This window comes from Myzus persicae, unplaced genomic scaffold (genome assembly GCF_001856785.1).
Source record: "Myzus persicae strain clone G006 unplaced genomic scaffold, MPER_G0061.0, whole genome shotgun sequence".
Taxonomy (NCBI): Eukaryota; Metazoa; Arthropoda; class Insecta; order Hemiptera; family Aphididae; genus Myzus; species Myzus persicae.
In genome coordinates, this window is record NW_019100626.1 from 214,857 (window position 1) to 232,656 (window position 17,800).

The following is a 17,800-nucleotide window of genomic DNA, read 5'->3' on the forward strand; positions in this document are numbered from 1 at the left end:
TTGAGAAAAAAACTTGAACAATTTAATTCAGTTTATATTAAAAATTGAATAGTGTAAGAAATTTAATAAATAAATACCTATTATAGCAAAATTTATTTTGAGTTTTGACGATTGGCTAATAAATAAATATCAACAGTTAATTAATATAATATATAATACGTGTACGTAAATAAATAATTCTTCTATGATAATTAGTAATTATAACTCTAGTATACATTTTAAATTAGGGTGCTTGATGTTGTAATTTAGTGACCTTCGATAAAATTGAACGGCCTACATATATTTTTCTTCTTCAAAATTACATTGTCATTTTCTCATTAATTTTTCAATAATATCGTTTAAATTGATAATAAAACTTATAAACTCTTGACAATGATGAAAAAATTACTATTTATTGAATGTAGTAAATGACTACGTATACCTATTACTCATATTGACAAGCATAACCATTCAACCATATACAATTGTTAATTAGGTATAATGTATATATATTATATATATTATCACGAATGCAATAAACCTTATAGGCGTCTCATTACTTGTCAACACTTCACATTTTAAATCGATGAAATCAATAGGTACGATTTACCAATATTTTTCTTGTTATTAATACTGAACAATATGCTTTGGCGTCCATTAACTTTTTATAAAATATAATCACATACAGGGAGTAGGTAAGAAATGTATAACATTTATATTTTATTTTTACAACATCCTTAAATATCATTGATGAAATTGGTTTTGATTAAACATTTTGAAAGTCATACTATTTTACATTTGGGCAGACAATTTTAACCTATACTGGGCAATTTCAAGCTTTATTCATCCAAAGATATTCTCCAAGGATACGTTTAATGCAGTTTTAAATGCGCCCTATATCAATTATTTGATACTGATAGTTCTTTGATCAAAAATCTGCAATACGAGTTACACAAAAAAAAAGAATTGATAAAAAGATAGATTTTAAAGATTTATATAATTTGATAGTTTATTGATGAATATTGTTTATTTTTATAATAACAACCAAAATTATTAAAAATGTTAATTGTACTTAGATGAAAAAATTTAATAAAGACGGTAGGAGAAATGTATAAATGTATAATTAATTACTAAAATATGAATTATTTTTCACATTTGAATATATTCTAATGAAATATTTAATCACTGCATTCCTAAAAAAATAACATTATTTTTTATTTGAAAGTTTGACTTCATATAAAAATTAACTTCAACTGAATAATAGTAGCTTCAAATGGCAAATACTGTATGTTGATAGCAATTCTATGTATGATTTGATTATTTTATGATCAAAATAAATTGCGTAAATATACAATATACATACAACTATAGAGAGCAGATTTTTAAAAGTTATTGCATACATTTTTTGCCTATATTCAGCTCAACAGGCCAACAGGGGTAAATAATTTGAGCAATTTATTAAGTAGAAAATAGGAGGAAAAGTACTAGGGAAAAGTACTAGGGGTTGAATAGTTCGTAAAAAAAATGTATTTTGCATATTATAGCATATTTTAAAAATTTCATATTTAAGAATGTATTGTGTTATTTGTTCATAAAAAAGTCATATTTGTTTATTTCTCTATAGTACAAATATTTCATCACGCGAAAAAAAAGGTTTACAATTCAAAAATGAAAAATTATGGAAATTGGTGTATAATTTGTTTGTAATTGAATTGAAAATGTCCTAATTTTTTTGATTGTTTTAAGTGTGACTGCATTTAAATAATTTACTAAAGAAAAGATAATATGCATCATTTTTTTCCTTGGCTTGGTGATGCGTAGTAGTGCTCTCAATCTACGACAACGCTCCGAGAGTACGTTCCGGCCGTCACTCTGATGGGTGACCACCCAGGGTTTTAGCAATACGTTCTTGCCACGCATACAAACGTATTCCAACCAACCTTTCCCTCCCCATCACAATACCAGGCTAATAATCTAAGTAGTTGAAGCCTTAATCCAAATAAAAATAAATAAATAAATAATTATTTTTATATTTAAACTTATTATTACAGGGCGTGCAATAAATGAATGATAAAAATGTAAATATTATAAATTTTTAAAATTGAATGTTAATTTATACTATATATTTTTCATAATATGTTTCTATCATACCTATAACTGGTATACAGATTTTTAAATTATTTAAAGTAAAGAAAGCATATAATACTAGTTTGATGATTGTTAAGATAATATTTTAAGGTTTTTTTAGAGCATAATATATTGGAATCATATTATAAGCTTTTAAGAACCTAATGATCCACTCTTTACATATAACACGCTTCATGAGATTTTTACGACCAAAACTTTTGCATGGTTGTAGTGTTGGTTTTGACCAAACGGATGGCTAAACAGCGTACTCGTATATGTATTCTTTTTTTCTATGGACTCTCAGTGGTGAGACACTAGCCTATAGGCTAATAAGTCATAATAAATGTATTTATTAAATAAATTATTGTAGTGTGGTCGAAGAAATCTTCTTTTATTTAAATAAAAACCAATCACACAGACACGCACTGTATTATATTATTGTAGCCTACCCATACATACACGCACACACACAAATTTATATAACGTGGAAGTGTGTAACACTGTTCGATATTTATAATTAGGTTAGATTTGTTTAACGGCATCGTTAATAAACGTGCCGCGGCGGCGTAAACGCGCATTAGTATTAAATTCGGGCACGGCGTTTCCAAATTGCGGACTAATATAAATTCGGCATGACAAGTTCGGCGAACGAGAGAGAGAACAACGATAGGAAAATGTGTCGAAACTGCCGTCTTGACTGTGAACGGATCATTCGCCGCACGCCATGGCTAATCGCGACAACTATACACATCGACTGTGTTATATTATACTGCGTCTGGGTTGTGCAAACCGCCAAAATATATTTAACAAGGCGTGATTGAGCACGGCGGCCTTGTGTTATTCCGCGGAAACCTATAACACATCACGCAATGATTGATAACACACACACGCACACACGTTGTACGCATTGTACCATTGCAGTGCGTAGATGCAGGTGAGTCTCCCATCGACGGGGAACGTGCAACAGTATGTACCGTCGGTAATGGGTTGGGTAAAAAGAGGAGCTTAGAGGGTAGAGCTAGCTAGGGACGGACGAGAATGGGGTGTTTTTTTTGTTTTTACGTAATATCTCGATTTTCTCAAGCCAGACGAAATCATCTAATTATGTAGTGGGCCGCACGGGGACGTCATGTCATATTATTTTATAAACATTCACGAGATCGTAGAAATATTATTTGTTTATTTTTTTGACGGACGCCGTCGACTTGGTCGTTGTTGTTATTTTGATTCGTCTAGGTTCTGTTTGTTTTCGCGATTTTACCATTTATGTACCCTATACATAACGTAACTTGTACTGAACGAAACATTCAGTAGATCCGTTGACAAAAAATATGTTCATTTTCACGAATAACAACTACTGCTTGGTAGCGAGAAACGCGACTATCGTGCATCATCGCGTCGTCTTAAAATATAATACATAGGTAATAATATAATAATAAAATTACAGTTATACAAAATGTAGATTTATATTCATCAAATTAAAATACATTATAGGTTTTTAATTTATATTACATATTTTGTAAAAATTCATTTGTACATATTATATAATTATGATTTATGATATTCATGCACAGCGGGACAATATGAAAAAAAAATCAAACCTAAACAAAATATGAGTTTTTGCAATTGGAACAATGATATTACATTAGAAAATGTCCTTAAAACCTTAAACGTTTTCTTTCGAAATCGAAAACGCTATTGGTCGGTGGCAACACAAATACCGGGAATATCTGCGATTCAGCCGCCTGAAGCTGCAACTGTTGACGGTACTGTTCCACTGTGGTTGCCGGATTTGGTTGGTGGAAATATTGCATCGGTACCACCGCGTGATGCTGCTGTACGTTGCCCCTGATCTGCAGCTGCGACGGATGTGCCGGTATGTTGACCTGTTGCGGGTACTGCTGTTGCATGACGGACTGCTGGTACGGGACTTTTTGCTGTTGTTGCTGTTGCTGTAGCTGTTGCTGCTGCTGCTGCTGTTGCAGTTGCTGTTGCTGCAGTTGCTGCTGATGCTGCTGCTGAATGTATTGAGGTGGTAACGCCTGCTGCGACACCACTCTGGCCTGTTGTGGCTGATATTGGACTGTTTGCTGCTGGTTCGGCGTCAACTGGACGTGTTGCTGCAAGTGCACTGGCGGCTGTACCCTTACCGGCTGTTGTTGGTATTGCTGCACTTGACTAGGATGGAGCAACTGCTGTTGGCCCTGAGGCAATCTCAACTGTTGTTGGTGCACCTGAGTGGGCTGATACTGCAAGTAGTTCTGTTGCTGCTGATAGTTGGGTGGCGGTGGCTGCTGCTGCTGCGGTTGTTGGAGCTGTATCATGATGGGCCCCCGATCGGGAGTGATGGGTAAGGGCTGTTGACCAGGCAGCAGCGGCAGCGGTGAGTTGTCACCCAGCGAGGGTAGGGGCGGCACGTTTAGCACGTAGTGCGATGGCTGCTGGGCAGGGACGGCGCCCTGCTGTAAGTTGTACGGAACTACGGGCGGTAGGGGCGCGGAATTCTGGACCAATTGATTAGGCGGTGCTTGCTGAGGAGGGCCGACCCTGTACTCGGCGTAAGACGATTGCAACTTGTCCTTGAGCTGGTCGCCGACGAATGGCTGATTGGTTTCCTGAAAGCCCGGCGAGTCTTCCGGCCGAAATGTGGCCGGATCCACGTTGGTTCTCTGCTGGTGATACGCGTGCGCCGTATCCACCCGTTGACCGGCCGCGGCCGCTGTGCTCGGCGTCGGCCGGTGATACTTGTCATGCAATGGCGACTTGTGTTGTTGCGACTTCACAGCCGTCTGTATGATCTGTGACGTGACTCGTTGCACGGGGTCCAGACTAGATCCTTCAGCCACGTACTTATCGTCCCCACCATTGTCTTTGACGTACGCCCTGTGACAAAAACGATCGGGATGAGCATCTTAATTATAATATGTCACGAACAGATAATATAATTTGAAACAATTTTAATCCTAATAAACCATTCCGACAACGATTTATATGAAAATTCAGTTGGAACTTATTCTAAATGTTACTTTTCTAGAACTTGTTAAACACCTAGGACGTAGATCATTAATCATTTGACAAACTGCTATTATGATCTATGCTGATGCCGAAGTTTTAGTAATAATTTATAATACTACAATTTGTTGTTTTTGATTTAAAAAGCGTGCGTGTTTTACACGTCGTACATAAACATATAAATATATAATAAATCAACTGTCAATGGTTACAAACTTTGGTGACTGCAATCGACATAAGTATTGTATTTTTCAAAGTATGGAGAACTGTTGTTGTTTTTTTTTTTGTAAGGGATTTGGTAAACCAATCGTTTCACAACTATTGTGAATTTTTATTGTCCAATTATTGGAGTGTCTATACAATGGAATCGATTCGATATTTGATATTTTTCAAGGAGACGTGTTCGCATGTTTGAATTCCAAGGTTTAAAACAGAAATACAACTAAAGAATAATTAGTATTGTAGATTCGTTACATGTCTTGAAATTTTTGACTTGGAAATCCATACAAGCATCGTTTTATCTGCCCTCGGGAGTGCCTTGTAGCTCATAGAATTTTTTTAATTCATGGCATGACTAGAAATTTCTATTTTGTCTATCAATAATAATCACTTATAAAATATTATTAAATTTAAGTTCCAGTAATTAAAAAAAATGGATATTATAGAATCTGTTAAGTTAAAATATATAAGGTATTAAATTATGTAGTGGGTGCAATGGTATAAAAATGAAAACATTTTGTAAGGTATGGAAATAGTCATTTTGTTAATGTATTAGAATAGCAAAAATAACTAACATAGGCTTAACGTTATATTTTGTACTAATGCATTATAATATATAAATTTCATCACTTTATATTTAGTAATGAATGAAGAAAAATATTATAACCTATAGACACCCATTGTGATTGTATTATACGATGCAAAGTTGTTTTTTGTATTGCGTCGATATGTAGATTTAACTAAAACAAGTGAAGTTTATTTTAACAGATTGGATGAAATAACTTAGTAAAGTATAATAGCAAATTAACTACATTGCACCGACCCAATTAATAAATAAAACTAATAACAGTTCACTTGTTAGTCATATAAATTCCCATTATTTAAATCACGTATGATTAAATTAACTGTCTTCACCAAAAATGTATAAACGGTGAATTAAAAAATAAAAATTCTTCTAGACTATTGTCGAGTCTTTTATTTTGTATGCATATAAATGTAGAATAAAAAAATATGATAGGTAAGTAGAGTAAAAATATACCAATAAAATCAACTAGGTATGAAAAATTATTTAAACTTTCATTGCATATTTATTTGAAATATACGGATGCAGTCCTAAACAATCATATTAAGGTATAATATTATTATTTATAACCTAACTGCATGGTATTTTAAAGTAGGTACACAGCTTCAGAAATAAAATAAAAATAGGGCAAAACGAATAGATGCTGCAGAGTTTGTGTACAGTTGATTGGCCTTATGCATCATCCGGGAAAAAAATGTTTTTATTAAAATATTATAATGTTATGGACCACAAAATAATAACTGATATTGTAATAGTTCATAATCTATATAGATAGAATGTGTTTGTCTCCAATGGTTAAATACAATCTACATTACAGACAACGTCTATCTTCCTGTATTTAATTTGTCACGGGCAACTCCATGCAGGATCAGCTATAGCTAATTAATAAAATATGTATTGACCGACTACTTTTTAAAATCAAAGGTCTAAAATTATAACCAATCATATTATACAAACTATTTTATTTTTTGTAACTAGGTAATTACAACAACATACAAATAATAATGATTTTTCGTGAGTCAACTCTCAACTGTATTCAACATGATGTTGAAAAGTAAAATGTAAGTTATAAAAAGTACGAGTATACGTAGCCTGTGGAGAAACAGATCTTTCTGAAACCACCATAGAAAATGTTATAAAAATCGTTCAAAAACTGTTTAATTTCATAAGAGTCATCCGTTTAACCACTTTTACACCTTTGATTTTATTTAATAGATATTTCACGTTAAATATAAATATTTATTAATTAAAGCTGATCTTACACGGCATTGCCCGAGGCAAATTAAATAATGACAGTGAATTCATCCTGCCTTAAACTCCTTTAAATGTGAACTTGCCATGATTATAACACATTAATATGGATAGCTTTGACCAAATATAAAATACAGATCTAAAATTATATAAAATTATAATAGCTATTTTATTTTCTGTAACCGATGAAACAACTCTGTATAAAACATTTTTTTTCCGTCAGCCAACAAATCCCTGTGAGAGGCGTTCTTTAAAATGCAAAATTAAAAAAATTGTTTCAAGTTGTGCATTTTCGGGTATAGGAAAATGCAGACTACATTGCAAACGAAGCCCAACGAAAAAAAACAAATTATGAATCTAAAATCTAATATGGTTATTGGTTTTATATGTTTTTTATCTCAAATTCCCAAATTAAGAATTAATATAAACAAAACGTAAAACGTATAATCCGTAATTTAAATTTCACAGGCAACAATTGTGTTGGAATGGTTTGAAGGAGTCGTTCAAAATTAGCTAATACATCAGCGTAAGCACTTACTTTACACCGTCTTTGTCGGCAACGTAGGACACGACTCTTATTTTACCGTCAGGTTGGACTTGTCCGTAACTTCCCACAACGCTTCCGTTGGGATGACGTTCTTCCATACGATATTGTATGTTGTTTGTTGGCGCATTTTCCACGTCGTATCTAAATTCGTACGTGTTTGGTCCCTATAAAACCGACAAGAAACACGGCTGTAAAATCATTCAAAACACGAACAAAATAACCTTGTTATAGGTGTATACGCTATAATATTGTCGTGTAGGTTTGTCATTCGTTTTTTTTTTTTTATTCTTCTTACTTTGTGGTCTTTTTTCGACGTGGACGCCCACTCGTTTTCCAACTGTCTCTTGTCGTGGACTTTCGTGTCGTCCGCGAACGATTGCGTGATCAGCCCGACGACTGCCACCCATACAAACACCAGCACTACCGCATCGAGTCTTGTCTGTATTACATTTTATGCAACACGGAATCAATCGAGCCCGATCATCAACAATAACAATTATTAAAAAATACGGTGCAAGTTGCATGATCGTAATATTATTAGAACACGCAGTTATATAGTTATAGCATAATTAAACAAACATTTCTCACTTGAACGTAGCCGATGCGTGAAACCATTTTTACTCTGCTGAGGCCTGACTACTGGTCTCTCTGTGGTCGTGTGTATGATAGTAATTTTTTCTTCTAAACTCTTAGCCTATAGGTACTATAAATATTTGCACCTTATACGGGCGAGTAACGGTTTTACCGGTTTTCAAATCGGTTAATCTTGAATCGTGTTTCCCGTTCGTATAGCGTTGTGCTAAAATAATAAATCGCGTATTAATCACTATGTTATAATATTGATGAATCTCATCCTGAATGCATTATACTAATGCCGAAAAACTACCGTTTTACCTCAAACCATGATTGTGTTCACCGTGCAACTAATAATCGGTGAAATGATCAGTTTTTAAGGATATTAAGACTCGCATGCAACAGACACACGACCTTGGTAATATGTATACATGTGTCCGTGACCAATTATCAATAAGAGGCTTTTCGAAGTCTTAAAAGAGAGAATTGCATATCAAATAGGAAAGAAAAACATTAGGTACCTATGCATAATAATATATATTTAAAACTAAATAACTATACAGTCTATAGGTACAGGAGGTGACTATACGCATATTATACAAATATATTAGGTACACGTATTATTGTTATAGGTGTTTATACTGCACTTGAAATTAATACAAAAAAACACAGTCAATATTAAAATATAATCGTCAATAAAAAATATTGTTGGTATAATATAATTTGCATATTTGATAATACAAGTATATCTAATAATAATATAATAACTAATATAGATCATAGCCCATAGGTTGTTAAGTACGTTAAAATATTCAATTCTACGATGTTACATTGTTACTGCGTATTAAGTACCAACTATTGTAATATTATTGAATAAGAATATTATATTACATACACTTATACAATAGTGTATCAATGGTTTTCCATAGGTCTAGCAATATAATAGTATGATCATGTTTAACCTCAAACGTATGCAAGAAGAAAGTTTCGTTCCACATACCATTCAGTAAAACATCAACACACGCAACGGCAGGTACTAAATAAATAATGTAACAAAACATTGAAAAAAAAAATGGTCTTAAAGTTAATATTAAAAAAAGAAATAATATAATATGATTTATAAAAACCAAAAAATATTATATTGTCGCAAACATATTTTCATAATACTCGATACATAAACGATTACTCGTCGATCAATAAGTTATTTTAAAATTGACAATTGATACTTATTATAATAAGATGGATATAATTTTACACTGACAAATGGCAATAACAAATACACTTACATATTAAAATTGTAATTTTATTTACTGTCAACATAATTTATTATTTTGTTCTCAGTATTATATGTAACGTTTGACGTTGACATATTAATCAATTTATTCCTGTACGGACATTTCTATACAAATTATTATGCAAACGTGCAATAGGAATTGCATACCTGGCACTTCATGTGTGATGAACCGTGACAATTGTATATTTTAGATTTTGACTGACTGCAACGAAAAGTATAATAAATTATTGTTGATCGTACTGTAGTTTTTATAAATTACTAATATGCAGAATTACTGAGTTGTACTGAAATAAATTATGAGACTTAAAAGTTTAAGTGTATAACGAACAAACTTGAAGAACAAGCGATAGTGTGCAGTGGTTATTGATTGCACAAGTCAAAACAACGAATAGCATTAATTTATTTTCAAATTTAATTCATATAACAATAATTATTAACAGTTATTATATAAGCGCTGTAGTGATCCGTTACCAAACAAGCAATTTATTTGCACCAACGAAATATTTCCGCAGTGACGATAAAAATTAAAATATGATTTTATTTTAATCGATTCATAATAATTATTATGCAGGTATTTAGCCAAAACTGACGATTATTTTGAGACGAGATCGTTGATCTGTGATGCCGGTTAATGATTTATTTGGAGCAAAAAAATCATCCGTCGTCGACGACGATCCCGAAGTGGGAGATTACGAAACGCATCGAATTATCTCGCAGGACGAATGCAGTTATTATTATTTCGATTACGTTCGTAACTGTCAGAACAACATAATCATCCCGCAAATGGATTGATGAACAAAACAATCGGTTATCAGAAATGATCGTCGTCCTACTACAAGTAAGTCAAACAAATCGCGATGACATATTATAAAAGGACTGAAATTGTTATTATTTATCTCTCTTTAAGACCGTTGCATTATGTTGGTTCACGTTACGATCGTACGCCATCGAAGTCATACCTGCCTCGTATGCTTGGAGCACTTTTACAGGACCTGTTTCCGGTGAGGTTCACGAAGTCAAACCGTGGAGTCCGTCTTCGCCGGCATCTTCGTTCTCGGAATTTGAAAGTGCAAACGAAGAAAGCAATCATTACGCTCCAGATTATGTGGTAATGTACAACTTATTATTATGTTTTTCTCCTGTGTATAAGTGTAGGACTGGGATTGGATTCATACTTGGATTGGACTTACTACTTATCTAGTTTAAATTTTAAATTACAAAATTCAATAAAAATAGTGTGTATTGTGCACAATGGTTTGCCATTAGGTTTATTTTCAAACTTTATAATAACTTAGAAGTAAAAATTAATAAAAATTTTGTCTTAACCTCAATTGAATGGTACTTTTAATGATATAAATGAATATTACTTATTTAACTCATGACATTTATCAAACAGACAAATTCAATAAATTATCAATTTCTCCCGTAACCCCTAAAACATGTTTTCACGAATTAAACTTAAACGATAGCAAAAATGGGTATTCTCCGATATGTTGCTAAAGTAATAATGGTATAATGGAGTTCGATTATTGACATTAATATGTCTTATATATTATATAGAGGTCAAAAAAAAGTTTTTGGTGACGATTGACGAACTGTCATTTTCCAATTCTGCAGAAGTGTATTCTCAATACTGTCGTAATTGGTCTTACTCTAATTAGTAATTTCCACGTCTTGAGACAAGTACTTACTTAATATTATTATTTGAATTCATTTAATTCCCACTTTAAGCTATTATGAAGTAAATCATATACTTGCATAAATATTCAATATCAATATAGGTTGTTACATATAATTACAGATTTCCAATATTAATATTAAAAAAATATCCCTTTTTTGTAAAAAACATAAAGTACCTAGTTAGTTAATATGTCTTGATCTTCTAGTTAATTTTTTTATATCTACAAGTATTGTAAATTTATGATAGCAAAATTACAAAATAAAATTCTGTAGTAAACATCCGAAGGAGATAAAGGGGATTCATTTCAACTCCTAAATTAATAATTTGCATGCCAGGCCATTACAGGGAAGCTATAATTAAAAATTTAATATTAAAAATTTAATCACCAAGGAAAGAGCACCAAAAAAAACATTTTTTTCGTTACACAATTTTTTTTTAACCTCCGTATAAACGACAAATTAATGTCAATAATCGAACTCCATCTTACCATTATTACCTTAGCCACATATTGAAGTATATCAATTTTAACTATTGCAAGAAAGGTAACTGTGATGAAAAAATTGTGGAGGAATTAATTAATTACGATTATAATAAATAATATTAAACATAATAAACTACAATAATATTTATTTTGATTTTTGTATGTTAAAATTAAAATAATAAATTATGTTTGCCAACAATCTTATAGGCATTTATTCCAATATTTTTTTTTAGGAGCGTCTCGTTAGATGATGACTGGCTTTAGTGTATCAAAAGATAGTTGAAAGAACAAAATATTAAAGTCGTTTAATTTAAATTCATACTAATTATTTCAATCCACATTATTAATGAATTTACTAAACTTAAGAGGACCATAGATAATAAACTAGTGAACCAAAATTGATGAATTGACCATCGAAATTTTTAAAAATAAATGCTTTACCAGAACCCATTAAAAACTATAGTTGTTACCATTTGAAAAAATGAATTTTATTTTGCTGTTGGTACAACGACGTGTTCAAAAATGTTGAAATTTTTATTTAAAAAAATATGTCCTGTTAAAAATAAAGAAATATGTCACTTTGTTTTTTCGAAATCCCATATCATTGTTAAAAAAACCCGCCTACAAGAAATAAGATATATCTACACCCGGTATAATATTTATTGCATAAAAATAGCTTAAAATTAATCTAAATATTTTTGAAATGTCATTGATTATGGACATTTATAATATGTGCAATTGCAGTGGGTAAAATTTTAAGGAAATAACTTAATATTTTTTGATTAGAACAAAAAGCCCAAAACTATTTCAGAAAAACTTGTAATTTTTTTCGTTTGAATATCCAATAATGCAAATTTGAACATCAAATGTCTATATAAAAATTTTAAATATAAATATATTTGATATTTTTAGATTTCTATAAAAAAACATATTTTTCTTAAATAAGAAGCTCTGTGTTAAATTATAAGTATTAGCTATTAAACTTGAAAAGTGTATGAATTTTTATGAACACTTTAGTTCAAAAAAATCTTACCAGAAACCACCTTTAAACTTGAAAAATCTTCATTTTTACTCATTCTAACGGTAACATCAGATACACAAAACAAAACACACATCATTGTAAAACTAATCCATGCTCGCTCCGCTCAGAATAAAATAAAAAAAAAACAAAAATTAGATAACTTTTTATATAATTTATCATAATCCACAGTCACATAATATTTGATTACAAATACTACTTGTAATACCTTGTTTTATTGTCAAAAATGGTCGGAGATCGAAATCCTAAAAACAAACCAAAATTAATTCGACTGTACCTAGTAAACTACTGAATTGTTTTTTATAAAACATGTACTTATTTTTAAATATCATAAATTTCAAATCGTCGATGTATTATTTTAAATGCTGACATTATAAATTTAAACCAATTATTTGTAAACATACAATTATTTAAACACCAAGTCACCTTATTATATAATAAAATTTGATAGGTAGTAAAAAAGTTTTTACTTATAATTTAATATACTAGTACCAGTTATATAGTTTAGGGCTTCAAAGTGCATGCATGAAAATTAAAAATATAAAAAACATGTATTCAGAACGATTATTAAAACTCAATAAATATTTTCTTTTTTTTAATTTTGCCTATACATTTTGTATAAAAGTAGAAATACAACAGAAAAGCTATATTGAATTTTTACAACAATTTGGTGTTTTAAGATATTTCTAATACCCTAAAGAAATAGACATCAACTCGTAAGTTTTTGAAAAATTAATTTTAGGTGATTACACGAGTCTCCCAAATATACATTAACTGTCGTGAACGTTTTCAGTTAAATATCCTATGGTGCAATCATCATATAATAATATGATAATAATATGAGGACAATACTCCTCACGACTTACATCCACAGTCTCTTCAAACTATTATGTTACGATTGCAACTATAGCATTTTATAGGACCCAGTTGTGATGGTGAGATTAGCGATTAGTTCTACTGCCTTTATATTATGTATAATATATGAATATGATATACATTATACGGTAGAATATAGAATAGTTATATTTCATTCAATTCCTGAATTGTCCAAATGTGTTATAACACAATGTAGTGTGACGTGAAATATTAATAATGTAGTTCAATAACTTAATTTTGTTTTGAATATAAAAAATAGTATTATATTTGCTAAGCTTTTTCTAAACAACATTACTCCATACTCAATACGTATAGGTTCATATTTCGTGTATTACCCATTTAATGAGTTTCCGGCACATATGCAACGTCTCTACAAGACTTATTTCAGTAAAAACAAAATTATAGTTGTAATTATTTTTATGCCATAATTTAAAAAGCTATGAATTTGAAAATTACCAGAATTTTTTTGTCACTTCTTCAGGACTTCAAACAAAATATTCATGAGAGATCTGACCTACGCATCCTTCTTTCGTAAATGGTCCTGGTAACTCATACAATATGCAAGGTGATGGGCAGGCAGTTTCCTGCTATAAGTGTGCATTAAAATATGAGTATACCTATCGAGTATCTAGTATCGTGATACCGATTTTTGAGTATCTTGCCCATCCAATGGCATACTTAGGCGGGCCATGGGAGGCAATTGCTCTGGGCCACACTTTTTTTGTGAGCAGCAAATTTAACACATATGTTGTAGGTGTTATATGGGTGAGAAAAATTGTCGTATCAGTCTGCGATGATACAATATATCTCAAGTTTTAAAAATATTAGTCTTAAAAAAAAAAAATCTTCTAGGAAGTAATAATTTCAGTGTGGTTGCAATGCACAAACATAACGGTTAGAAATGACCCTCGACCCAAATTTCTAAATTGGATGACAATAGTTTATCAGAATGATACAAATACACCAAACATGCTCACCTCACTTTGTCATTTTTTTAGTATTGTTAAGTATAATTAATCACTAATGAGTGATTATCATATTTTAAAAATACTTGAGAGGTGTTCTTTGGCGATACAGTTTTTTTGTTTCAAATAAAAACCACCTTTTTTAATGTAAATAGTAAATTGTTAAGAAGACTATTTTATCTTCAAATGTTAATGTATCTATTCAGTAACAAAGTAGTTTTGATGTATTAACTTTGTGTATAAGTACGAACTAGTAACTATATACTAAGGATAATAGATCCAACATATCTATAGTATAGATTTTGAAGATATGGGGGCTGGGATATGAATATTTTATAATTTGTATTAATAGTCTAACTCTAAGCTATTAATTAGATACCTACTAGACAACTAGACTTAGTTACAACATAAAAATTATACATATTTTAATCACTAGTTCAAATATCGATTTGGATACATAAACATCATAAACATTATAAAAGAAAATCATCGTCTTTTAACAGTGTATGGCACAAAACAACCTTTTGTTAGAACTGTTCTTATAGTAAAAAAAAGAAATTTGAATTACAGCAAGACCACAGGACACTTCTTAAATTACAGTTTAAAAAATTGAAGGTTTTAAAAATATCAAATATGGAAATAATTATTAATTTAAAAAAAAATCATTTGAATACATGTAAAAAAGTGGATGTAAACATGGCAGGTCAATCACCCTGCGAAGGTATTAACATATTAAACAAATGTATTGACACAACTCATTTGCGCCCAAAACCACTTACTTAGACCATTTTCACCCCTAGATCATGACGCACCCAATTTAAAACGAGGACAAATAGTACAACTTTGCGATTATCGGTAATTATATACATAAAATCTTAAATATTATTTAATGATCAATTAGGAACCAAGACGTTAAGACAAAAATGAACGAATACAATTTACCTGTAAAACTTGAAATGTGTACAAAAAAAAAGTTTGAGAGTATAGAATACTTTAAAAAACCGTGAGTAAAAATAAGTATACGCCAATGAAGTGAAACTTCATTACAGAAGGTATGAGTTAAAGGGTTCATTAGGGTCAAATATTAAGTTTGTAATAAAAAATTAAAAAATACAATTTTCAATTGAAATTAATTTATTATTATTATACAAGGATAAGACAAACGAATTATTATTTATATTATAGTTTACTCTCATAGAAATCACAGAGAACCGGATTTTTCAGGCTGGCATTTGCAGTACGATTTTTTACACATAAAGCTAGGTTGTAGTAATTTAAGTTGCTCTTCGGTCGGTCAGTTCACCTAGTTTCCCGTATATTAACTGCGCTAGGAGGAACACATATTAGGCCGGCAAAATACGATCTGCAGTTTGGATTGGTTTTGATTGGAATTGATCTTTTACCGCGCATATCAGAGTGTAATATTTTTTATTTTGGCCCCAAATGCCTTCAACTCTAGTGGCACAAATGGGCAACTCTCATTGATTTTTACCCATATTATATATTATACAACAATCAATAATCGTGTATGTTATACCGCAGGCAAAACCTCACTACTCGTTCTCGTACGGCGTGGAGAACCCGAATACAGGCGACAGCCACGGTCACTCTGAGACGCGGGACGGTTCACACGTGACCGGCGAGTATACCGTAATGGAACCGGACGGCGTGCTAAGGAGAGTGCTGTACACGGCAGACCCCAAAAACGGTTTCCGAGCGTCCGTCCGGTACGTCCGGCCCGACGGCGAGGAGTCGCCCAACCGCGACCACGGTTACCACAGCGGACCAGAAAAGTTACCGGGTTCGTCTCAGCATCAGTCCGAGTACGAGTCTGGCGGCGGTGACGGCGGCGGCGATGACGACGAACCGCGTCCGTTCGCGTTGCAGCCGCAGTCGCTGTCCCTGTCGTCCGAGTACGAGTCAGACGTTGATGGAGAACCGTTCGCGCCGCAGTTGCCGCGACCACAGCCGCTGTCGTTGAATTTTGGTTACAACAAGTACAACGACGTCAATAACAACAACAACGTCGACGACGATGACGACGACAGCAACGGCGACTATGGCGGCGGCCGCCCGTCAGCGTTTAAGTTCCCGTCGCCGTCCAGTCCGTTCTTCAAAGCGCCCGACGCGGTTAATGGTGCGTCGACGAAAACTGACCCAATATTGGTGGACTGAATTTTTTGTTTTCACTTTATTATTTATTTTTTCACGCTAAACAAGGGTTAGAGGGTCTTATATACGCTCTGAGCCCGCGATTGTTGTGTGCGATATGATAACGCGTATTGGAGTGCGGCTAAATATTATCATATACTTATGAAACATTAACAAAAAGTACTAAAAAATCACTAAAAATATTTTACTAAATAATTTTAAAAAAAAAAACCATTAGGGTCATTCTGATGCTATTTTATTCTTTAAATTTAATAGTATAATAATTCAATAATATAATATAAACTTACTGTTCTATATAATATCGTGTCTAATTTTTACAGGCATGCAGTTGCAGATGGATAAAAAATCTAAATTTTAGCATTCGTAAGATGTATGTACGAAAAATACCAGAGATAAATACCAGAGATAAATTTAAAAAATACTTATTTAATGAGCCACCCTAGCACACTTATTAAATATTTTTAAATAAATATTTACCTTTCGTATTACTCGTATGTTTCAAATACACGTTGATAAAGAGCACGTTTTCCACAAAAAGATTTTTAAAAAATAAGAGTGACTTAAAAGTAAAAGATACCTAAAAAAAGCATCACAAAAACAAGAATTTCATTCGACATAGATAATATGTATCTACAAAATCCGTAGGTACTCTAATCTCAATAATGTTTCACTGTGGCAGAATGCAGGTTAAGATGTTTTTTTTTTTAGTAGATATCCAGAGTTATGATTGGTGAAAACAGTGCTTTAAAAAAATATGGTTCTGTATTATCATTTATCATAAAGGATAACACTTAACAGCGCTGTGAAAAAGTAAAAATTTGACCTACAAAATAAGTTCGTCAATAACCATTAGATACACGAATGTATTCGAAAAAAAATACTTTGGTTATCTAATATAAAAAAAAACAGATAGACCGAATTCTGCAGAATTTTATTATTCGTTGTAAGCCGAGATTACATAATTTTTATCCGAGTCATCGAACCGTCACGTCCATTTAGTT

The 17,800-nt window shown here is 31.9% G+C and overlaps 1 protein-coding gene across 3 annotated transcripts; it reads right to left on the bottom strand.

Moving 5' to 3' along the window:
• Nucleotides 1–3,631: 3,631 nt before the first annotated feature.
• Nucleotides 3,632–17,609, bottom strand: LOC111037546 (putative mediator of RNA polymerase II transcription subunit 12). Of its 3 annotated transcripts, none has more exons than XM_022320189.1 (5): nt 17,277–17,609; nt 8,298–8,517; nt 8,014–8,157; nt 7,710–7,882; nt 3,632–4,989 (listed from the first exon to the last, which is right to left on the bottom strand). In XM_022320189.1, exons 2-5 carry the CDS (start codon nt 8,331–8,333, stop codon nt 3,765–3,767), a joined length of 1,578 nt encoding a protein of 525 aa, XP_022175881.1. In that variant the 5' UTR covers nt 8,334–8,517; nt 17,277–17,609; the 3' UTR covers nt 3,632–3,764. The 3 variants fall into 3 exon arrangements, with proteins under 3 accessions (XP_022175881.1, XP_022175890.1, XP_022175898.1); XM_022320198.1 differs by lacking the exon at nt 17,277–17,609 and adding an exon at nt 8,613–8,634; XM_022320206.1 differs by lacking the exon at nt 17,277–17,609 and having other exon boundaries at nt 8,307–8,795.
• Nucleotides 17,610–17,800: the final 191 nt, after the last annotated feature.

Bases quoted from the DNA above. Each gene is read 5' to 3' on its own strand.
- LOC111037546 (XM_022320189.1), bottom strand. From the start codon at position 8,333: ATGGTTTCACGCATCGGCTACGTTCAAGTGAGAAAT. The intron at 7,883-8,013 runs GTAAGAAGAATA...TCGGTTTTATAG, and splicing joins CGTCGAAAAAAGACCACAAA to GGACCAAACACGTACGAATT. The intron at 4,990-7,709 runs GTAAGTGCTTAC...TTTTTGTCACAG, and splicing joins GCCGACAAAGACGGTGTAAA to GGCGTACGTCAAAGACAATG.